General features: G+C 35.2%; 3 protein-coding genes and 1 long non-coding RNA gene across 4 annotated transcripts; 3 read left to right on the top strand and 1 right to left on the bottom strand.

The window, feature by feature from the left end:
• Positions 1 to 3,070: 3,070 nt before the first annotated feature.
• IntS3 (integrator complex subunit 3) lies at positions 3,071 to 7,596 on the top strand. The gene is made up of 2 exons (XM_040721430.2): positions 3,071 to 4,435; positions 4,494 to 7,596. Exons 1-2 carry the CDS (start codon positions 3,524 to 3,526, stop codon positions 7,254 to 7,256), a joined length of 3,675 nt encoding a protein of 1,224 aa, XP_040577364.1. The 5' UTR covers positions 3,071 to 3,523; the 3' UTR covers positions 7,257 to 7,596.
• A 1,680-nt stretch (positions 7,597 to 9,276) lies between these two features.
• LOC121126123 (cilia- and flagella-associated protein 418) lies at positions 9,277 to 9,744 on the top strand. Its single transcript, XM_071891790.1, has one exon. The coding sequence runs from the start codon at positions 9,277 to 9,279 to the stop codon at positions 9,742 to 9,744; it is 468 nt and encodes a 155-aa protein (XP_071747891.1).
• Positions 9,745 to 10,092: 348 nt separating this feature from the next.
• LOC121126122 (glycerol kinase) lies at positions 10,093 to 12,248 on the top strand. Its single transcript, XM_040721431.2, has 3 exons — positions 10,093 to 10,386; positions 10,447 to 10,601; positions 10,654 to 12,248. The coding sequence occupies exons 1-3, from the start codon at positions 10,218 to 10,220 to the stop codon at positions 11,992 to 11,994; spliced, it is 1,665 nt and encodes a 554-aa protein (XP_040577365.1). The 5' UTR covers positions 10,093 to 10,217; the 3' UTR covers positions 11,995 to 12,248.
• LOC139906597 (uncharacterized) lies at positions 11,991 to 14,277 on the bottom strand. Its single transcript, XR_011782232.1, has 2 exons — positions 14,184 to 14,277; positions 11,991 to 12,855 (listed from the first exon to the last, which is right to left on the bottom strand). It is a non-coding gene; the product is annotated as an uncharacterized lncRNA (long non-coding RNA).
• Between the last annotated feature and the right edge of the window lie 9,248 nt (positions 14,278 to 23,525).

The following is a 23,525-nucleotide window of genomic DNA, read 5'->3' as shown; positions in this document are numbered from 1 at the left end:
TATATTGAGATGAAAATCTCTGTTGAATAAGTAGTCTCTGGCACATTATAGAGTTCAAATTAATATGTCGAGAGTTATATATCTTTTTAAATGCATATAATTGACTATTTATATGGATTCATTAGATGAAAATTAAATGATAGTATCAATGTATAATTAATTGGTCATAATAATGACTGATGCTCCCATTAAATAAAGCGTACTGAGATGTAGAAAAACTTTTACACAACTACCGAACTCAAGCTTTTTTCTCTTGCAAGAGTTAGCAACACTAATACTGACAATATTTATTTATAAGTTTAGGTTGTTCAAATGTCGTAATGTAATCCCAAAACATGTTGCTTCTTCGTTCTTTTATTCACCGTTTCAGGCATGGAAATGTTTTTCGAAGAGCCTGCAGTAACTACCAAACGGATCTCTTGTCTCGTACACGTGAGATCTTCAGTGAAAAGGAGGCAGCTGGCTTTTTGGAGACCATAAAACCTGGATCTATTATTGGGATAGACATTGAGGGACATCATCAAATACAAATCCTTCAAATTCGTGATGAACTCAAAAACGTCCTTATTTTCCGTGTGGGATTTAATCCGTCTTTGCTTCCTCTTTTAGCTCCTATATTAGAAAATGGAGAGATTACCAAAGTTGTTCATCAGGGCTTCAAAGATATATTTTCCCTCTATCGCTCAGGAATCCGTCTATGGGGCCTATACGATACATCCATTGCGCATAAAGTATATATGTATCAAGCATATGGTCATTCAATGTTTACAAAAAACAGCATTTCCTATCAAAATCTCTGTCAGTATCATGGCTATGAAGTCTCTGCTTCAAATCTTCTTCATAAAAAGAATCTAGCCTTATCTCTTTCAAAATGCCATACACCTGATCATTTATCGGATGATTATTTGCTATATTGTGCGAATGATGTAGATCATTTGATGGATCTTCATCTTGTTACGTCTTCACTATTGGATCCAGACTTTAAGTCAATTGAAAGACAACTCTCAGAATCGGATATATTGAGAGTAATGGACCCAGATCTTGGACCAATGTTCTCTGAAAGTCATCGTTCTTTAGACAAAAATGATTTATTTATTTCTAAAGTCCCTGCTCAGGCTGTGAATCCTTTCTATATCTATGAGATTCTTGAAAAATCTCCTGGGCGAAAAAGGATATATTTTAGTCCCACCTATGGTACAGCTCATATCATATTTGAGAAACGATCCTCCACTATTAGGAGTAAATTCCTTATTGAAAAAGAATCCCTGGATATTTTATCAAAGATTCAAGGATGTGAGGCTCAACTTCTAATTCCCCAAAGAATAGTAGACACAGATAAGAATAGAAGTGAAATTCAATTGGATGAGGCTCACATCTCCAAGTTTGTTTGCATCCTTCAAAAAGCAACAGATATTCCAATTGCTTTAGATTTTAATGTATCTCCTCATGATGAAGATATAATTCTGTTGGATGTATTTATTCATAGCAAAAAACTGATTCGTTTTACTTTAACTCCAGTTGTAGTCAAATTACTTAGACCCATTTTTGAATCAGATTCCATAACTAAAATTATTTTCAACACGGCCATCAATGATGTTACTAAGGGAATCAAACTTCTAAAGGAACATGGTGTTAAAACGAAAAAAATGATGGACCTTATGACTACATACAAATTATATTTGTTCTCTGCCTTTCAGGCTAATCCTTTTGCTCTGAACTTTGTTTCAAGAAAAGAGTTTTTTACGATTATGGGTCTAGAAGAACAGTCAAACAAAAACCTTTTAGAGTGTACCCTATTTGCATATCAACATCTGACTCAGAATCTTATCCCTCCAAGAATTCTTGATTTTGTAGGGGCATTATGTAAACTGGATTTAAATATAATATGTGAGGCTGATGAGAGCGCTAAAATAGTCAAGGGCCATTTTAAAAATAAACTCATCCACGAATCATTTTGTATATTGAGTACTGAAGAAACGAGTGATGCCTTCAAAGATAATTTAAGGAAACTCCTTTCCCCCGTTTCCTCTTCTATAAATATTACAATGAACTCTACTTCAATTGCTCTGGTTGAATTTACCAATCCTCACTTACTCTCTAACTCAATTCAACTCCTGCCAAATCATTACCGAGTCCTTCCATGGAAAAAGAACTTTATACATCACAAAGATAACATTCCCAAAGTGAATATCAATGATATTCTAAAGGACTTATCCTGCTTTACCAAATTGTTGGACACTTGCAATTTTGATTCTGAAATTGAGGATGGGATCGTTTCTTCTGATGGAAACGGATTGGAAGGGGAGGAAAATATTTCTAGTGGTGTATTTTTATGATAATAAAATAGTATTTTTCGTGATATAATCGTAAAGAAGTATGTAACTTAATGTGGGGAAATGGGGGTTGAGGAATGGGACATCATGTTTGAGAAGGGGACTGGATAAGAAAATAAGTATTCATCACTATTCAAGTTTTGCCCTCAAGCTGGTGAGGGAGTGGACATGCCGAAAGATTCAATCTATTAATCTTCATCATCATACGTCATCTAACTACTCCCTCTTGTTAGCTAAATTTTAGCTGCTTAAATTTGCATGTTCTATGACCAAATAAGTACATAGTATTATATACTTCACAGTTATTCAATCCACTATTTGCCGGCTATAAATTTATTTAATATTCATACTGGCTGTGGAGAAAAAATCAAATCAAATTGAATTACGCTTTAATTTAGATCGTGGATTTTCCCCCCTATGTGCACATTAGCTCGGAGTATATACTTTATTTATATACAGTCTACACCAACTGCTTTGAAATAAAAATAAAGGAATCCTTGTATATATCTATATATTGTAATATGAATATTTGTACAAAGCTCGAGCTTCTCGCATGATTGCTTGTTATCCCTAGTGTAGTGTAGAAATAGAAAAATAAAAAAGATGTAATGGAAGCAGTCGTAACTCTTCTTGGTTGTGTAGCTAGGAGCAGTAGCAGTTAAAAAAGAATAAGATGGAGGGAGGGCACGTTGTTGCCTTTATTCTATCACGCAACCTTCCCCCCAAAGAGAAATAGAAAAAAGGCCTAAAATCAGTTGGTAGCTAGCACATTAATCCCAAGTACGGAGTTATTATCCAATAATTGCTCATAGCTCCTTAACAAAAGCTATTCCAACCAATCCACGTTATGAACACGGATTTAAACAGCAGACAATGAAATACATGGTAATCTTCTGTGTTAGCGAGGTGAAGCCGTGAGGGAGAAGGAGTGGAAGGAGAGCAAGTAGAGGTAAGTTTGCTGTGTGGAAGCGCGCATGAAAATTAGAAGAAGAAGAAAAAAAGAAGGATTGATAAGAAGAGGAAAATTTGATTTTAATGTATGTATGTATTTGAAGGAGGATAGAGGGTTGGAGTTATTGTCTCATCATTCCATACGCTATTTGATGAAATGCGATGATGATCCATTCATGTTAATGATTATTGATAGTAAAAAAAAAATTGGATAATAATAGGGAATCGAAAGAGGCACAATGGAAAATAGTAATGGAGGTGTGAAAGGGATTGGAGGTCCGCCTAAGGGTAATGTAGGAGTAGGAAGCCGACTCTTCGCCTTATCCGCCATCGACGTAAGGGACGAACTCGAAGATCGACATCAAGCTGCCTTCGCTTCCGTGAACGCACTTACGGCAGATAAGTCTGAAAACGAGGCCTTGGACGCCCTTTCAACCGCCGTCTCACGTGACGCGAAGACTCATGAAGAGATAACCCTGGGACTCCTGATCGGAGTTCTCTCAAGCAATCCTCCCGAGCGCTACTATCGAGATCTGACGCTTGTGGCCCGGGACGGGCTCTCGGGGGTTCTCTCTCATCTCACACACCTTGTTCTTGACAAATGGACCAAACTGAGTCAAAGCGCCCGTTCCAATCTCCTCTGGCTCACCAAAGAAATGATAAAGAGCAACGTGTCTGGAACGGACTCCATCTGTTGGAACTTAATGCGACAAATTGCGGGAGGGGATGTGTCGCGTCCCAACCTTTGGTTAGCGGATTCTCTCCTCGATATCTTCATAGAACATCGTGCATGGCTGGAAAAGTTTAGTTTCCTCCTGGCCTCTGTGGTCTACACCTACCTCAGAGTCATTGAAGATCATTTCTATGTGGATAAACTCCGGGAAAAGGAAGTGAAATTTGTGGTGTCTCTCATGCGAGATCGCTTCAATGATGTGATCGTCATAGGAAGGGATCTCCTTCGTGTTCTACAATACATAGCCAAAATCAAGGATTTTGAGGAACTGTGGAGTGATATCATTTATAATCCCAAGAGTTTAGCGCCTAATTTTACAGGGATCACTATGCTCATGCACACTAGAACATCCAGACGATTTCTACAAAGTCGAATCACTCCCGAAATGGAAAGAAAACTTGTTTTCCTAACCTCACAGGTAAATATTCAAATGTATTGAAATGTACCCAATGAACTCATATTATCTTTTCTTATAGGTTCGATTTGGAACACATAAACGATATCAAGAGTGGTTTCAGAAGCAGTACTTAAGTACGAATGAAAGTCAAAGTCTTCGCTGCGACCTGATCCGTTTTATTGTTGGTGTCATTCATCCCACGAATGAACTATTGTGTTCAGACATTATACCTCGTTGGGCCGTAATTGGTTGGCTCCTCACCACTTGTACCTCTCCAGTTGCAGCTTCAAATGCTAAACTATCCCTTTTCTACGACTGGCTTTTCTTTCAGCCTGATAAAGATAATATTATGAATATTGAGCCTGCAATTTTAGTGATGCATCATAGTCTGAGACCCCACCCCGCCATCACTGCCACCCTTCTTGACTTTTTGTGTCGTATTATTACAAACTTTCATCCAAAGGAACAGGAAAAAGTTCGTAATGGTATATACAATTCCTTGAAACAAATCCTGGATAAAAGAGTTCTTCCATCCCTCACTACATTGTTTGATAATCATAAAGTTGACGAAGAGTTGAGATTGATGCTCAAAGAACGCTTTGCTCCCTTTATAAACAATGGACCTTGCTCCTCTCCTGGAGGTGAATCTGACGGAGAAGGTGGTATAGGAATTGGAGGAAGTGGTATTGGACTTGGGGGAGTCGGACTTGGGCCTGCATTTTCTGATGACGAGGAAGAGGAGCCAACAATTAAGTCTCCGAGTCCACTGGTAGAAGAAAGCATATCCTCTGAGCAAAATAACCATTTGAAAAAGGGGGCTAACAAAACGAAAAATAAATCTTCTACGCCGTCGCCTGTATGTCCAGCAAAAAGGCCCAAACTTCAAGAAAACGAAAAAGCACCAGAAGATGAGTCTGTACCGGTGGAAGAGAAACAAGAAGTGGCGGAGGAAGAAAAAGAAGAAGAGCCGGAGAAACCAAAAATGGAGGAAGAAGCGGAAGAGGAGGTCGAAGAAGAAGAAGAGGAGCATGAGGAAGAAGAGGAAGAAGAATATTTGGATAAGGAATTGAAAGACTTTCTTAAACGATTAAAGGAAGAGCCTGACAAGTTAAAGGGAAATATGGAAAGTCTCATTAATTTCGTAACGAATGAGAACCTTGATTTCGAGGAATGCTCATCCATTGCATCATGTCTTTCGGAAGTGTTGCATGACCAATTCGAAGATAAACTATTCCCAACAGATGAGAAGGCATATGATCCGGAGGCGCATGAGGCTGCAATGGCTCGTACTATCTTTATTGCATTTCGTTGTCTTACGGATCTTGGAGATCATCATGCAGGAAGAGGTCCTTTACTTAATGTTCTTGCTGAACTCTACGCCCTACAACCTCGAGTTGGTTATCTTTTGTTATACTTTCTGAAAATCGACCCTCGAGTTTCAAAGCGAGAGGCTAAATCAAAAGCTGGAGTCTATCGTGATCTCTGTGAAGCCATTGATTCTAAATTTTCATTGGACATTTGTCTAGTCAATGATATGAGACAGTGTCAAGAGGATGATGTTTCTCTATTTGTTTTTCTCGTCCCTGAGGTCTTCAGCAACTTTCCAAAATACGCCGTGGGAAATGTGGACTTACTTTATTTGATAGTCTCATGTGTTGATGGGCGGCAAATTCAAAATCTAGTTTGTCATTTACTTTCCAAAGCATTTGTTTTGGTCAAAAGGGATTCAAGCTCATCAGTTTTGAACGCGAGTTTATCCTGGGAGACTTTTGAACAGTACGCTCTCTGGCAGTTACTTGGTGCGCATGACCTTCCTATTGATTCTGTTCTACCTCTTGTTTCAAAATTGGACTTTTGGCAACACGCTGAAGCTCTCACTTTTATATCTTTACTCCTTAAATTGGAGAAACCCACCTCGGAATTGGTAAAACAAATTACGTCTCGGGAAATGCGCCGAGGGGATAGTTTTGTGAATAGTGTTCTTTCTTATTGGTTGTCCAGTGACTTTCACGAGAAGCTGTGTGACATTATTTCTCATCAGTTAATTAAACAGTCGTCCAATAGTTCAAAGGAGTCAAAGAAGAAACGTAGTTCCAAGTCCTCTTCTTCAAGCTCTAGTAATTCTTCCTCTAGTGCTTCGAATGGAACAATGTCTTTAAGTCCTTCCGCGGAACTAACTCTATCCCATATTGATGCCTTAAGGAAATGCTCCAGGCATTACGACTTCTTTTCTTCTAAATCTTTGCAAAACGCTCTTCAACAAGCGCGAATATATTGCACGGAATCTCAAAAACGTAGATTTCAGGACTTGTTTACATTGGCAGAGTCTGGTGACATTTACTTAGAGAGTGATAACGTGGAGAAGCCTAATAAAAAATCCTCGTCCAAGTCTTCTTCATTTTCAAGTGGGAGTTCCAAATACAATAGCATTAATAGCGGTGGTGGTAATATTAACAGCATCTCTTCCTCCTCCTCGAATTATGCAAAAAGTACGAATTTATCCTCATCTATGTCGTCCTCTTCATCCGCTGCCGCCATTGCAGCTGCGAATAGCAAAAAGACATCTTATAGTAGTAGTAGTTCGAAACAACTAACAGATTCCTCAGAGGAGTACAGTGATAGAGAATCCATCGCTGATAAAGTGATCTCCATGGAAAAAAACACTTCATCCTCCTCCTCCAGGAGTTCTTCTTCAAAGCGAGGTCGAGGGAAAAATCCACGGAAGCGAGCGAGTAAAATATCGTACAAAGAAGCAGAATCCACTGAGGACTCGAGTGAGAACGATGAGACTCCCAAACGAAGAAAGAAGAAACGCTTATTGAGTCCATCCGATAGCGACTAAAATGAATAAACTAAATTAAAGCACCGACGTCAATTTACATACAAAGAGGGGGGTTGGGGGGTTAAAGATGTAAGGAAGAAGGAAATTTAAGATATAATAAATCATATTAATATATATATTTTCCAGTAACTGACCGACCAAAAAAAAAAAATATATATATAATTTTTTTTCATCATACATATATATAGATTTAAAAAAAGTACTCCTACTCTAAAAGAGGCAGTGTTTATTAGAACCAATAATAACTTTCTTCATTTTTCTCTCCATTTATATTTGTTAGGTTAAAAAAAAGCTGTGATTATTTTTTTCCATGTGTATGAAATGAAAACAAATTAACTGAGTCCTTGTATATTCCATGTTTGGTTTTTTTTGTGGCCCTGTTATTTTTATCTATGTTTGTATAACCCTCCCACAAATCAATCTACATAAAATAATGGGTGCCCAGGACTTTTGTCTTAACTTAAATCCATAAATTAAGTTTATACGAGGAAGTTATTGTTTTATTTTGGGTTGTAATTGATGTTCCCTTTGAAAATTGTAATCAAAATATGTAATATTCATTCGTATAAAACTCATTAAATAGTTGTTTTCGATATTATTATTTATGGATTGAAATTTTGGGCATAATTCCATCATTTTCCCAACAGAAAGCAACCATTTAATGCTTTTTATATTAACATTAATTTCAACCAAAAAATAAATAATAACTTTGTTTATTTACAAATATATTAAAGCGAAATATCCTTTAGGCAAAATGGCTTTAAGGCATAAGTACCATGTTCCAAAGTAACTTATGTGTCGAGAGTCAAAAAAGTGATTCAAATCCTCTTACATATTCTTGATAATCGAATATGTAGCCCTTAACATCATTAATGCGTTCATAGTACATGAGGTACCCGCATAACGTGGTTTCAAACACCTCGGATTTCGTATATCGCGGTGTTTGGAGTTATTCAAAATTAGAATAACTATACCCCGTATAGTGCGGTTCAATTCGCGTTTTTTTATATTATGATTATAAATTATCAAAAAATATATATTTAGGTAAACAAGAATTTATGTAGTTGTTGATGATTTTTTCATAATATGCTTTTATATTCATACGAAAAAAATGTATGATTTTCATAGGGGGAGTGTCTGTTGTCAGAATTTGATTTGATATCTAGACTTAAAAGTTTTGTTTAACCCATTTATTATACAAACTTGCAATTAAAAATATTGCTGGATAAAAATTGGACAAGTTTCGATTATTTAAATTTTACAGTATTCAAATGAACGGATTAAAACTCTAGTTATCACCCGGTTAAGACTAAATTCTAAAATTATTTTACAAGTATCTTGACTGGCATATTCTATTTTAAATAATTTTAGTAAAATTTGGACTATGAAAAAGAATTTTTACCGTTCTACGGGCTTATAGTATTGAAAAAGGCCCCGTACAAGGAGGATTTTTCTTGTTTCTAAAAACCGTGATATACCTATATTTGATATAATCAGCAGTTAATTCATATTTTAATTCGGGGAGAGGTAGAAGGGGAATATATTATTCGGTATGAATTATCAATAATCATGTACTATAATTCCTATAGGAGCTAGATATATGAATGGATAGGAATGCCTTTCTAAGGGATTTAATTCTGTGATTGGTATTCTTATGTTTTAAATATATTTGACTCGTATTTTAATTATTTATTGTCCAAGAGTCATTCTCTTGAAGAGGTTATATTTAATTAACAATGTGTTATGAGGGGATTTTTATTTATGTAATGTGAAAGGGTGAATTCCACATTATAAACGAAGTTCCTTTCTAAAGAAGGTCATATGAGATGCTCTCCTTCAAGTAGGTATTTTGACAAAAGAATTAAATTACGAGTTATAATAAGTGTATGTTTACCTGTTTGATAGCCAGGCGTTAAACACTATGGACTCAATCATTTATAATAACTAAGGAAAATAAGTAAATTTAGAAAGCCTACCTGTAGGAAATGAAAATTAAGTACCTAGATCACCAATACGAATAATGATGGAGGATATAGACGATCTTTTAGAAGAATTGGAGGACATTGATCCTTTTACTCCCAAAAATCTTGACGATATACTCGAAGACCCTTCCTCCAAGGATCGCAGTAATCTTCTATCCAACAATATTAAAAGGTCTCGAAAAAGATGTTCTCCAACCACTTATTTAGGAGGATCTAAATTTAATTTCGGTTGGTCTTCTACGGATATTCAATGTTGTGATCGGCTATTTTGCCTCAAGTGCGATTTTAGAGTGTGCATTTTTGGAAATCACAAATGGAGATCTGACACAGACTATTACTTCCTAAGGGATTTTGTTCCTGATTATAGGAGATTGAAGAGCAGGCTCCTGATATCAAATGATGGCTCTAATGCATACTGCTGCCAGTGCAAGTGGATTAATGTTCGAGAATTGATGGATGTTGAGACAGCCATATTGGATTCTAATTGGGCCTGTGTGGGGCATTAACAAAGTGATTCATTCTCATTGATTGATCCTAATATGCTATACTTCCCCCCTACTTAAACGTTTTACAATATTATGCAAAGACTATTTTCGCATAGTCATTGCAAATTATAATTAAGTATTATGACATACGCCTTCATTCTACAAGGAATTCCTTAACATCAAATAAAGCATTCATGAGTTGTTTATTAATAAATATTTAATAAAAATGTTTTTTGCCTTCTACCTAATTGGATATAACAAAATTAATTATTTTTTTTCATTTCACATAAGTCATCCCTGATAGAGTCCTCTTAAATAAAATAATTTAATGGTTCACACTTTTCGGAACATTTGCGTTACATTTATTCATTCAACCTACTGTTAGCAGTTTGTAAAAGCGGCAATCAGCAGATGAAAGCTGTCCGAGCTAAGAGGACGCCGAATAAACAATAATAGATGTGTTGATATATGAATTCATAATCATCAAACGAGTTATGAAACGATCGTCCTCTACAGATTCCACGAGGAATCTAGGTCCTTTGATAGGTGCCATTGATCAAGGGACTTCAAGCAGTCGTTTCATGGTATTTTCTGCTCACACAGCGGAGCTTGTAACCTATCATCAAATCCCTGTTCTACCAGACTCAGATTGTACACATAAAGGTGTTTCTCATTTTTAGTTTATACATTTGATTATTTATTCATACTAATAATGATTTGCAGGATGGATACAGTGCGATCCAATGCGACTCTTGAGTACGGTTGAAGAATGCATTGAGCGCACAATTGATAATATGGAAAAATTAGACCTGGATCCTTGGGACATTGTGGCAATAGGCATAACAAATCAAAGAGAGTCTGTCATTCTTTGGGACAAGGTTTGATTTCATTGCTATGCGGATGGTATTTATATGTTAATGTATCTTATAGAACACTGGGAAACCTTTTTACCCTGCCATACTCTGGTGTGATGCTCGAACTGAAGACACAACGCTCAAAAAACTTATGTCAGAAACTCCTTATTGGCGGCATGAGTATGTTCGTTATAATTCTGGCCTTCCTATTCATTCATATTTCTCTGCGATTAAAGTCAAATGGCTAATGGAAAACGTTCCTGAGGTAAGGGACGCTATTAAAGAAAAGAGAGTCCTCTTCGGAACCGTGGATACTTGGCTTCTATGGAACCTAGCAGAACGAATCCATGTAACTGATGTCACGAACGCATCTAGGACATCCTTGATGAATATTGAAACTCTTGAATGGGACGAAAATCTTTGCAGTTTTTTTGGTATCCCCATGACTATACTCCCAGAAATACGTTCTTGTTCGGAGATTTATGGCCCTCTTAGTCGTGGGAGGTTAGCTGGAGTGCCAATTAGTGGGTGTATTGGAGATCAACAAGCGGCTTTGGTGGGACAGAAATGTCTTAGACCTGGAGAAATGAAGGCAACCTATGGTACTGGGTGCTTTATCTTAAAGAATATTGGACCCAAAATACTTCATTCTCGTCGAGGTCTTTTAACTACCGTAGCATATAAAGCTGGGCCGGACAGTCTTCCTGTGTATGCTCTGGAAGGCAGTATTTCTTTTGCAGGTGGAGCTGTTGATTGGCTGAGAGACTGCCTTGGTATCAATTTGTACGAATTAGACAACGTCGAAGATAGTGGTGATGTGTATTTTGTTCCAGCCTTTTCTGGTCTTTTTTCACCCCATTGGCGACCTGATGCAAGAGGAATCATTATGGGATTAAACCGTTTCTCCTCCAAAGAACACATTTTTCGAGCTACTCTCGAGGCTGCTGCCTACCAAACGCGTGATATATTAGAGGCTATGTACGAAGAGTTTAACGAAACAGATTCTCCATCTTCTCTACTTGTAGATGGAGGCCTCACAGAAAACGGATCTGCCATGCAAATACTCTCCGACATTTTAGGTATCCCTGTTTTAAAACCATCAATGTCTGAAACAACTGCTCTTGGAGCAGCTATTATGGCGGGAAGGGCTGAAGGTATTGAAGTTTGGGATACTCGTCTTGAATCACCCTCAACAAAAATAACTGTTGATCATTTTCTACCTCATATGAGTCGAGAGGAACGACATCGTAGATATGAGAAATGGAAAAACGCCGTAGAAAGAAGTCTCAGTTGGACATCACTAACTCCTAAGATGGACATGGAATCCAGGCTTTTTTCATCAATCCCCTGTACTATTTTCTTAATGACAGGACTAATCCTTCTCATTGTATCTGAGAAAATGAAGCAGAGTCCTTAAAAAATATTTATTTTTATATTTCTTTAATTTTAGAAATTTAGAGATGTTCATTTACGTATTCTATTCGCAAAATAGTTTATATAATATATTAATAATTTTTTCTTTTAGATAAAAAGTATTTAAAAAACATGAAAGACTAAGTATCATGAGGTTTAAAGCATAAAATGTATATTAGTAAAGGATACAATGGACTTAATTTTATCTTTTTATCATATGATATAACGCACAGCCAGAATAAATTAGGTAATTAGCAATATCTTTCACAGCCATTATTGGTACATATTCATATTGAATCTTAATTTATCCAAGATCCTCCTCTTCTTCGATCAGGGGAAATAAAGACTTTGGAGAGTAGCTCGCCCTTCTTTTCCCTGAATACTTCTTGCGAAGTGGAAATCCATTAAAAGTTTTTGAATGAGTTAAAGGAGAAGATCCTTTGAAGAAGGATCCATTTGAGATTTTGACATTTTTGACGACTACTCGATGAGTTGTTGTTGCTTTTGGCTGAGACAGAGAACTCCTTTGTACGCTTAGGCTGTGGTTAAGACTTGAAACAAATCCTTCCCTCTTCCTTTGCCGACGTTTTTCACAATAGGTCCTTAGGGTTCTAAGTATTTCTACAACACACGCGATTCCGATTTTGAGAACTAAAGTAAGGATCATGCTCTTGGTAGTGGGTGTGGTAATTAATTTATTTTTTACGCCATCCAGATCTGGCAAACTAATTCGGTGATGACTCTCCATCCTCTAAAGTCCCAGTAACAAAACTTGAAAAGAGACTGGAATGTCTTCTCTTTTTATTGAATTAATTATCATTTTGCATGCTCTCTCGTTTCCTCGCGGGTCCAAAGAGGTGAGCTCCTAGGCAGTTGTAAATAATAAAATATTTATATATATATTGTGTACAAGTTGCAACTTGTATAAGAAAACTGTACAAGTTACAACTTGTATAAGAAAAATGTACAAGTTGAAATTTATTCGTCTTAAAATGCATTTTTAAAATCCTTCCATCCATTTTGTGATTGCAGCTTGTACACGACATATTAATTATTACATACACTGTCTATAAGTTGCAACTTAAAATTGGGATGGGAATTCTTTAAGAGTACTTGCCATGAGGATAATGCAATAATTGAATATTAACCATTAATAAATGTGACACGTCAACACAAAAGCAAGCTAGAATAATTATTCTCAAAATGGAATATGGATTACAATTGTATTTTTGTACGAATAATTATCGTCAATTTCTATCAACAAATTGTTCTTATCAAACCTTTGGGATGTGCCACAAATTATGTTACTTAAAGTAGTTTAAATTGATCGTCACAATAAAAAATGAGAAGCTAATAAATCTATGGCTGAAAGAGGACATATCTGGGACAATTTTGGTCTCTTAAATGTAATAAAGGCTCTCAACTACGGTAAAATTATTGAGTATCCTAACTCATTCCAGTAATTTAAATACCAGGCCTTTAATTGACTCAAAAATGTCTATAAAATATTGGTATATGAAGAAAAATATTACTTGGAACTGATCACAATTGTAGGCTTATTATTTAATTTATCCACAAGAATTTTAACTACAGTTTAGAAACTTTATTTGCTTCAAGATTCTTATATTGGCCCCGCTGTAGCCCCTCTCAACCATAAGATCTATCTATTTATCATTATTATATTGTGACAAACCATTTTGGTTATTTTAAGTGCAATTTGTAACATATCCAAAGGGTAAATTTAACTAATTTATGGATAAAAATTAAAGATAATTTGTCAAAGAATAGCAATATAATCCATAGCATGCTTTTGTATTGATAGGCCACATATTTTAAACTATTTTTAAAACAGATAGTCTCTCTCTCTCTCTCTAAATAAATCATGATTTATGACTCCCCATAACCTTTAACACCCTTGGATCAAAGTCCATTTTAAAGCATAGTTTTCCTCTCAAAGGTTGAGCACATTTCTCCTTCAGGAGTTCAAAGTCCATTCTTGTTTTATAAATTATAATAACATAACATGCTACAGTTGCAGATGAATATATAAAATAAGGGGTTCTCTCCCGGGATCCCGATTCCCCGGGTTGTGTACCTACGAAAAATTCTTGTATATCATTATTTCTTAATAATATTAATATATTAGGGGTATTCAATCATAGTGATGAAAATCGGGTGGATTTTTTAGCTCACCTGTTTTTCTGAAGAATGAATTTTCTTTTCTTTAAGTAGTTGTCACTTGTCATTATTATTTAATTACTGAGGAGTAAACATCATTCACGTGTACGTATAAAAGACGGCGACTATCCTTGATGATTTGTGGCGGAGATATAAGTGTCAGTCCGTGTTAGACTCAAAGTAAAATTGAGGATCTATTGGAGTAATTCTTGCATATGTCCTTGTTTATTTCCTTCTCCTTTCGCCACGGCTGGTTGTAGCTGATCTAATGAAACGTGATCTAAGCTGTTCTCCTTCTAAACCTTTTTTCAAATTTAATTAGGGTTACCATGTTGATTATCTTTTTTTAAAAACATGTTTTAAATATTCCCGATAAGCGTCACTGTTAATAAATCTCGTGGTTCTTTTTTCATAATTTTACCTTGCTCCTGGAGCCGTGTGTTTCGACTTTTATTTTAGTAGACGACAAGACTATTTTTTACTCTATTTGACAAACCGGGGGAGAAAGAGTCTCAATACTAGCAGCTAGCCTAATTTTTTTTTGTTGTTGCCGACTGTTAATTATTGTTTAGAGATCTGTTATATTCATTGAGTTGACTAACTAATCAATGATTGAGTATGAAAGGACATGCATTCTTAAAGAAGGTCCATGATTGAAATAAATGAAAATGAAAATATAAATCCTTTGTAGTACATTTTTTGAGTTCACAATTCGTAGAGTCAGCCGCTTTAAATCAGAGGGGCTACATATACTTGGTTGTAAATCCTAAGCATTTCTTAGCGTGCGAGTTTTGTTATTGTGGAACACCTTTTTAATTCTTTAACTCTTGTAATTGTTCATTCATTCTTGAGGAGAGAAGTATAGAGTAACTACGTGCGAGTGGGCTCATAAAAAACATAAAGTAACATGGATGATTTCTTGAGCTGCTATCTTCCATCGTAATAAACATGGGCTAAAAAGATATGAGATTTGTTAATGGGGCTTGTAATTGCTACATGAAAATATTTTGTATTGACCAAAGCTTTCTTCATAATTCCTTCATTCTTGAAGGAAGAACAATAAGTATAAAATAATCAGCAGTACGTGAAAGATGCAGAGTTAGTTAGTTAAAATTTTGTTTACTGTTCACAATTGGCATAAAAAAATAATAATAAACATAAAAGTGAAGAACACAACCACAGAACGGGGGTATCTGTGTCACAACAGTAAAAGAGATTCCTTCTTACATTTTAAATATAAAAAATATTTTCTTCATTTTAACACATTTCATTATTACAAGAATTTGGTATTTTTCTTCCTCTTCTTGCATGCCTTCAATTCTCTCATATGAGAGTCTATATATAAGATGATCTGTACTCTGAGTTTCTTCCTTGCAGATATTGCAGAGTCCTCTTGTGTTCTTCCATTTAATGAGATGAGCGAGGAATTGTCCATGTCCTGTGTAGGCTTGAACAAGTAGCTTCAGGCATTCAAGTCAAAGTTTAACTGATTTTGGTCTTGGCTCTTTCATCATCACATGAGGTTGCTTCATGCTCTGATTGTTTTTAAAACGACTACGCCACATTTTGTAAAAGAAGTCATCCAGTGTTTTCTTAATATAAATGGGAGATACACCAACACACTCAGAGTTTCACTTTTTGCAAGATAGTCAGAGAATTCATTACCTGTGATATCATTGTGACTTCCGTACCATTCAAAGATTATTTTTTCCGAGGTTGATGGGTTCTTTACACTTTTTGACTTCATTCCTTGTGGTAATTGGATTAATCAGAGCGGCAACTGCTGATTGAGAGTCAGTTCGGATCATAACTTTCTTCTATGCTTTTTTTCTTGTTTTAGAAGATCTTCCACCGATTGTTTTATGGCGACAACCTCAGCTTGGAAGACGGATGCTTTTTTATTCAAAGATGCCATAGAGCGATGATTTAAAACATATCCCCTGGTAATGGCCCATCCAGCACCTGTATTGCCTTCTTCGACCTTTGATCCGTCTGTGTATATGATTGTGTCCAGATTATCAAGCTTAGAATTATCCATCCAAATTAGCTTTCCTTTAATGTAATCACTGGTTTTTTTTTTAGGTGAGCTTGGTTGAGTATTTTGTCACAGGAGAAACGGTGTCTACGACGTTTCGGAAGGTTGCCAATGCCGTTCCAGGTATCCCGTAAGAAGTGTCTTATTTTCTATCTTGCTTTTGTTACCTGTCCTATTATATAAAGATCAAGAGGGACTATGCCATTTAAAATTTTTAAGGCACTTTTTTTTACTATAATAGCATGGCCCATATAAGGCTCCCGTAGGAAATTATTGGTCTTATCATCACGTCATAGAGCCATAAAACTTTGTCTGAGATTAAACCCCACTTTTGATCAATAGCTGCTTTGACCATGTTCCACAGACAAACGCATTTAGCAGCTTTTTTCTTTTAGGTGTTCCGTCCAAGTAAGTCCTTGATCAAATATGACACCCAGGTATTTCATTTTTGATGAAAAATTTATGAGTTTCCCACCCATTTCAAGTCTAGGAAAGTATTTTGATCGCAGTTTATATGCCTTTGAGAAATAAACTGATTTAGTTTTGTCTGTGTTAAAGTTTAAACCATTCATTCTTCCCTATTTTAGAATAGTATTGACCGCTTCTTGCATATCAGCATAGCCAACAGCCTTGACTGCGTTATTATTAAATTTTACACAGCTAGTATATAAATATGTGTAGAATGGGAATGCTAAAATAAAGAAACCCAAAATTAAGATGGTAACCCTTACAATTTGAAGAATGTTTAGAAGGAGATAAAGAACCATGCTCATTTCATTTCATTAGATCAGCTACAATCAGCTGTTACAAAGGATGAAGGAAAGAATGAAATTAATAAGGACATTTGCTAGAATTACCACGATGCCGATCCTCAATTTTACTTTGAGAAGGACTTACGATTATAACTACGCAACAAATCCCCAGGGTTACGCACTGTCCTTTATGTGCACACACGCATGTTCAACCATGGTTTGAATATAATTGAATCCATTTAAGAAAGGATATTCACTACTCAGGAATTAAATAATAATGACAACTACTAGGGAAAAGTAAATTCATTCTTCAGACAACCAATTTAAAAAAAACACGCCGGATTTTCATCACTGTATATGTTCTCTGCTGATTATATGTTTCTGCTGGTATCTCTTAATAACTGTTGGCTAATGATTAGTGTTGTGCTCGTCCTTATTTAGGACTGAACACTGCAGTCCTGTTCAGTCCAGTCCTAAAAACTTATAAAGTTAGGTCATTGATGATGGACTCAACTTTATTTCTTATTTTTCTTTGATCTGTACTGACAGTCGGAAGGACCGGCACCAAGACTGATATGACCCGTCCTAAGACTGTACTGGACTGAATAAATAAGGACTGACACAGAAATAATGATGATAATTATAAGTACTCTAAATACACTTGATAACAGACATAAAAATATATTTATAAAGACAGTTTTCTTAACATTGGAAAATGAAGTTTCTACCTATTTTTCAAGAAATTTCATTTATGTATAAATGATTATTATTTATTAATTTATACATATTTATATTTCACCACAACATACAATGATCTGGAATATTAATTGTAATCTAGACTAGAGCAAGGTTCAAGGAGAGCTATGCACATAGTTACAGGTAACAGAAGCATGTCGGAAGATAATGAATAATTATTATGTTTTCCTCTTTTGTTCGAATCACTAATAATTAATTAAACAGTAACAGTTCTGGGGGTTCAAAGAAAGACATCTGAATTTCTTTCTACACTCAGGAGCGTCCCCTGAATTATATATATATATTTTTTTTTTATTGGGGCTTGGATTTTTTTTTTTTTTTTTTTAATCTCAAAAAAGTAAATTTTTTCAAAAATAAAGTCATAAATCCACAGCTGCACAAAAAAAATTTGAAAAAAATTGCATTTCAAATATTAATTTTTTTTTCATTTTTAGGAAAAATAATTTGAAAAATTAAATTAGATTTTTAGAAAAAAAAAATCAAATTTTAAATTTTCCTAGTTAAAAGTAAAAAATCCTTAATTTTTGGGGCGGGGAGGCTAAAGTCCCTGAAGACGCCCCTGACACTCAAAGAAGAGCTAAATTAAAACTTGTATATCCGTCCAAATCAAATTACATGTTCTATTGATAGAGGTGTATAAAATATATATATGTCCTAGAAAGCTTTTTGTAATTGACAATATAACTAGGATTTTTATTTTCCAAAACTGTTATTATTACTATTTAATTCTTGATGATAGAATTTCTAAGTATAAAACCATGAGCCATGAACCGTGTGCTCATAAAAGACAGAGAGTAACAATGAGGGATTGCTCGGGAGTTAAAAAATATGAGTCCTTGTTGAACACGGAGTACCTAGAATTGAGGATTGACATAAAAAGTAATTCCTGCCTGTCAATGTTCATCTTGGAAATGTTGAAATTATCTTTTGGTCGATTTTTGGAGGAGGAATGAGCAAAGTAGAACTATATCTCATTTCCTATCAGTTCAGTCCAATTAAAAAAAAAATTCAGTCCTAGGACCGGTCCTTATCGGTCTTTTGTAGAAACTACAACAGCTGAAATTACATAGTAACTACTAACTACGTCATTTGAGTCGCTGAAGTACATCAATGGGGCAAAATACCTGTAGGAGGGTGCTAGGGGATTTCATTCCCATGAAATTCATTCCTATTAATTTCATTCTCTGTAAATTCATCTCCAGACATTTCATTCCACTTTAAAGAGGTTTTAGTGACGTCATACGGTTTATGTTTCTAACCTACTTAGTAGTTTTTGTGTGGAGGGCTGTGGCTAGGCAGTCGGTACAGGGGATGAGTCATCGATCACTAGTGATGGATGTGTTAAGGATATGAATGATTTATCGTGCTTATACTTTGGGAAATAGAGGAAGAGGAAGGGTAACGCCGGGATTTACTTCTATTTCCCAAGGTATATACAGTATCGACGGATCAGGATTCCATTTCTACATACTAATAAAATGTATCATGACGTCATTTCTGATCCATAAACACCATAATTTATACTGCCGGGCTCGCTGTAGGAGATACATTCAATATTTTCTTAAAACTTATATTCTTCAATCCTAGCTATGAGTTAAAAAAATAAGGAGATAGCTAGGACCATAAGACTAAAAGATCGATTTATCAGTCCTAATGCCCGTTGAATGGTAAAAAAAAGATTGGACTAATAAAAAAGAGTAAAAGCGGCGGGGGAAAAAAGACTGATAAAGCAATTAGTCCTAGGACTGATCCAACACTATTTGGTCCCCTATGGACCCTTCCCTGTTGTCTGTATCGGTGTTCGTGGATTTTGTGGAATAGGATTTCATGATTCTACTTTGCTTCTTTTGGTCGATACCCCACCAAAAATCGACCTAAAGACTCAACACAATTAGGAAGGTTCCATAGGGCAATGAGGCATACTTCTACTTCTCCACCAAAAATTGACCTTATAACTCTGTAAAAAAATATGACATTGAACAATTGTAAGGATTTTTATAGATGCAACCTACAGGATGTATATTTTTTGGAATCTGACGAAAAAAGAGAGCACAGCAAGCAAAAAATTAATAGGGGTCAGATCTTTATTACGCTGAAATTTTCTCAGGAAGCAAGATCTTTAAAAGGACCAGGTCCTGTCTGCTGAAATGACAGTTTCTCCCATTATTAACCAATGAGATTCAGGGGACTTTTATATCAAAGTATCCTGTTGCTTATGTTATGGGTTTGGACGTCGTAGCGTCTGATGAGAAGAGGATGGTACTTATTTCTTCAAACCCAGGAAAAAGTTTATGCTTTGGCATACTACATTACCACAAGGTTTGGAGGTGAACCGTCTTCCTGAAGTTGAAGGGGAACTACCCCCAGGAAAATTATGTACGGAAGGACTCGGGATGAGGCTTTGTGTCATACATCTTCCAAGGCCCAAAAGTTTTGCTCAGATAATGATGCCTCTTTCTAGGACAAGTCCTTCTCGAGCCATCTTTATCCAATCTCAATCTTCTAGACCAGGGATTCTCAACCTTATTTTAGTGATGTACTACATGTAAAATATTTATTTAACCCAAGTAGCCCCTTAGCAGCACAAAACATTTTTAGCTTTAGTGAATTGGGCGTCCTATAATTTTTTTTTTGAAAATAAATCCAAAAATCCACAGCTATTTACAAAAAATTTCATATCTATTCTCAAAAAATTGATACCCCGGAGTTATGTACCACATGTAAAATATTAATTCAAAATCTCAAGGAACCCCTGGAGTACCTCCAAGTACTCCCATTTGAGAACCACTGTTCCATACTATAGAGTGTGGAGCAGTTCTAGTTGGCAATCTGTACAAGGTGTTTTTTTTCCAAAGTTGTTATTATTTTTTTATACTTAAAGAGAGAACATCTTAGTATAAAGCAATTAAAAGTAAGTAAAAAAACGAAAAGTAATACTGAGGATTTGCTCGGGAGTTTTAGTCGTAAGTGTAAGTACTTGTTGGACCTAGAGTAGAATTGAGGATGGGTGTCGGAGTAATTCTAGCCTTTATGTTCTTTCCATATTCGGAGTGGGTTTTTTGTTTATTTCCTTTCACTCACGGCTGCTTGCAGCTGATCCAATAAAACATCATGAAGCTGTTCTCATCCTAGGATTCTTCAAATTATCAGGAGTAACACGGTAAAATTTTGTTTTCTTTTATTTTCACATAGCGGTGGGACATGCTTTATGCGTAGTGATTGAAATGCTGTGAATTTTTTAGGTGCCTTTTTTTTTTTTTTTTTTTTGAACTAGTAATCTAAGAATGAATTTTCTTTTCCTTTGCAGTTGTCATTATTATTTAATTCCTAAGTAGTGAACACCCTTTCCTAAATAGACTCAATTATATTTGAAACCAGATTAAATATTCAATAAGGCCCATAAAAGACGGGGCCTAACCCTGAGGATTTGTTGCAGAGTTATAATTGTAAGTCCTTGTTGGACTCAGAGTAGATTTGAGTATTGACATCGGAGTAATTCTTGCCAATGAGGTTGTTAAATCCTTCTCCCCTTCATCCCTTGTCACAGCTGATTATAGCTGATCTTCTCCAAACCATTCCCCAGCTGTTCAGGGTTACCATATTGACTTTCTCTTTATTTTTTTAAACATGCTCATTATAAAAGGATTTTCATCACTATGTATGCGTTGCTGTCAAATGGTAATATCCATATCGCAAATAATTAATTAATGAAGTTTCAAGGTCAATTCTAAAAAGAATAATTCATCAATGTTCGTTCTTTGATTACTTTTGTAGCTATGAACGATAAGTATATTAATGAGTATAGATGAAAAAAATAGGATAATGTAAAACTTACAATTGTAGTTGGAAACTGAAAAGTGTTTTAGTATCTAAAGCTGTTCCCAGTATTCTTTCATTCTTGAGTAGAGAACATTTAAATATAAAGTGTAACCATGAGCGTGTGTGTGCTCATGAATAGAGTGTGGCAAAAAGTATGGATAAATAACATTGTGAGATTAGAAAAGGAAAAGTGTATATCCTTAATATCCTTTTTGGGGTGGCAAAAAAAAAAAATGTGAATCAAAAATGGTTCAATATTTCATTGCTTAAGTGCCCATTTTTTGTCGTGCGTCCTATGTACGTATGTAAATATTCCATTTATTAGTATCGATTTGAGTCAAAACTGGAAGACCATCCTTTCCTCCTCAGGTTATTTTGTAACCTGCATAGCTCCATAATTATTTCCATTGCCTCTAATATATCTTCTTAATTGCTAGATATATTTTTCTCGACATATACTTGTATATTTAAAAATGGTTTTGACTAAATTTGTATTTACACAAGTATCTCAAGCATAGAGATAAAGTACATAAAGTGAGGATACTGATTAGTAGAAGGTGAAATTCTTTGAAGTCGCCACAGCAGACGAAAGAAAAAAAAATAGTTGACCAAAATAATCCAGAACATAGTAACTCCTGCTGTAAGCTCCAACAATTTTAAAGCATTAGTATGACCATTGTAAAAAAATATACTTGTATACATATTCCTCCAGGCACGCAGCCAGTTTGAACAGGCCATTTCCCCCCTAGCAGAGCCCTATAAGAAGAGATCACGAGATTACAGCGCCCCCTTGTGGCATATTTGAAATTACCCAAAAAGAACTTAATACAATAAATGAATACTAAAAAAATAATTTTATTGTGCTTAATTATAATGAAAAAATGGAAGAATTTACTTTAATAATAATCTTTTAACTTGATTGATTTCGTTTACACATTCTTCGTCTTCCGAAAGTAGAAGAAGCTACTCTATTTTCTTTGATAATCGCAGTTTGCATTCCTAATAATCTTATACTAACATACTAAGACACAGTAAAAAATAAAATTTTATGACATTTGGCGACATTTATAGACGACGTAATTGGTGGAAGCGCTACTTCAGTCATTGAGTTTATAATTTTTTTCATTTCTTTTCTATCGATTTATATAATATTTGAATATAGCCTCTATTTTTGCAAATTGATACAAACAGTTCCTGGCGCAATAGATTAATTAGACAACAACATATTCTTGATGAAATTAGATTCATGTCCACCAAGTCTATATCTCTATTTTCGAAAGTAAGAGGTTCCAAATAAGGAGTAAAGTATGTATGACCCTGAAATTGTGGAAATCTTTTTTACCTGACATTCGAAATAAAAAAAGTTGCTTCAGATTTTCCTTACTTATTAAATTTCAGTATTCTCCTCCCAAATGAAAATGGTTTTGTTAGAGGTTGTTGATGAGCCTGGGATCTTTAGGTTTTAGATGTTTAAACAATGTTGGAATGGCTTGAGAGTTGGAATTCCTTATTTCTTTAAAATGTTTAGAGCATTATTATGGAAAATTATATTATGGTTTCCAAAGATTTCATTTCATTTTTAGTACCCATTGCCTTCCAAAGAATTTGTCCCTTGTAAATGAAAAAAGTAGTCTCATCCTCTCAGCTCAATAAACTATCCTTGTAATCCACAGCGCAAAAGAGGAGTATTTTAACAAAATATATCGCCTTTGACGAGTTCTTCACCTAAAATATAGTATTGAATTTTGAATGTTTTGGGCCGTGACTCAAACAGTTGAGGAAGTCAGCTATCGTCATAAGGGATAGCCCGGTGAAGTAACTCTACTTAAAGGGCTCTACCCCTTAGTGAAAAAAGAAGAATAAGGGTTGTGTTTACGTCACAACAATAACACGATATTACAGGTCGGTGTAGGGAGCATAGCCTTCATTATTTTTAGATTGAATTATTTATTCTTCCCTTTACTGCTCTTTCCATAGAGTTCCTTAATAATGACA

Source organism: Lepeophtheirus salmonis, chromosome 11 (assembly GCF_016086655.4).
Source record: "Lepeophtheirus salmonis chromosome 11, UVic_Lsal_1.4, whole genome shotgun sequence".
Lineage (NCBI taxonomy): Eukaryota > Metazoa > Arthropoda > Copepoda > Siphonostomatoida > Caligidae > Lepeophtheirus > Lepeophtheirus salmonis.
This window is presented reverse-complemented; position numbering and strand designations above follow the sequence as displayed.

Bases quoted from the DNA above. Each gene is read 5' to 3' on its own strand.
- LOC121126122 (XM_040721431.2), top strand. From the start codon at position 10,218: ATGAAACGATCGTCCTCTACAGATTCCACGAGGAATCTAGGTCCTTTG. The intron at 10,387-10,446 runs GTGTTTCTCATT...AATGATTTGCAG, and splicing joins CTCAGATTGTACACATAAAG to GATGGATACAGTGCGATCCA. The intron at 10,602-10,653 runs GTTTGATTTCAT...TGTATCTTATAG, and splicing joins CTGTCATTCTTTGGGACAAG to AACACTGGGAAACCTTTTTA.
- LOC121126123 (XM_071891790.1), top strand. From the start codon at position 9,277: ATGATGGAGGATATAGACGATCTTTTAGAAGAATTGGAGGACATTGAT.
- IntS3 (XM_040721430.2), top strand. From the start codon at position 3,524: ATGGAAAATAGTAATGGAGGTGTGAAAGGGATTGGAGGTCCGCCTAAG. The intron at 4,436-4,493 runs GTAAATATTCAA...CTTTTCTTATAG, and splicing joins TTGTTTTCCTAACCTCACAG to GTTCGATTTGGAACACATAA.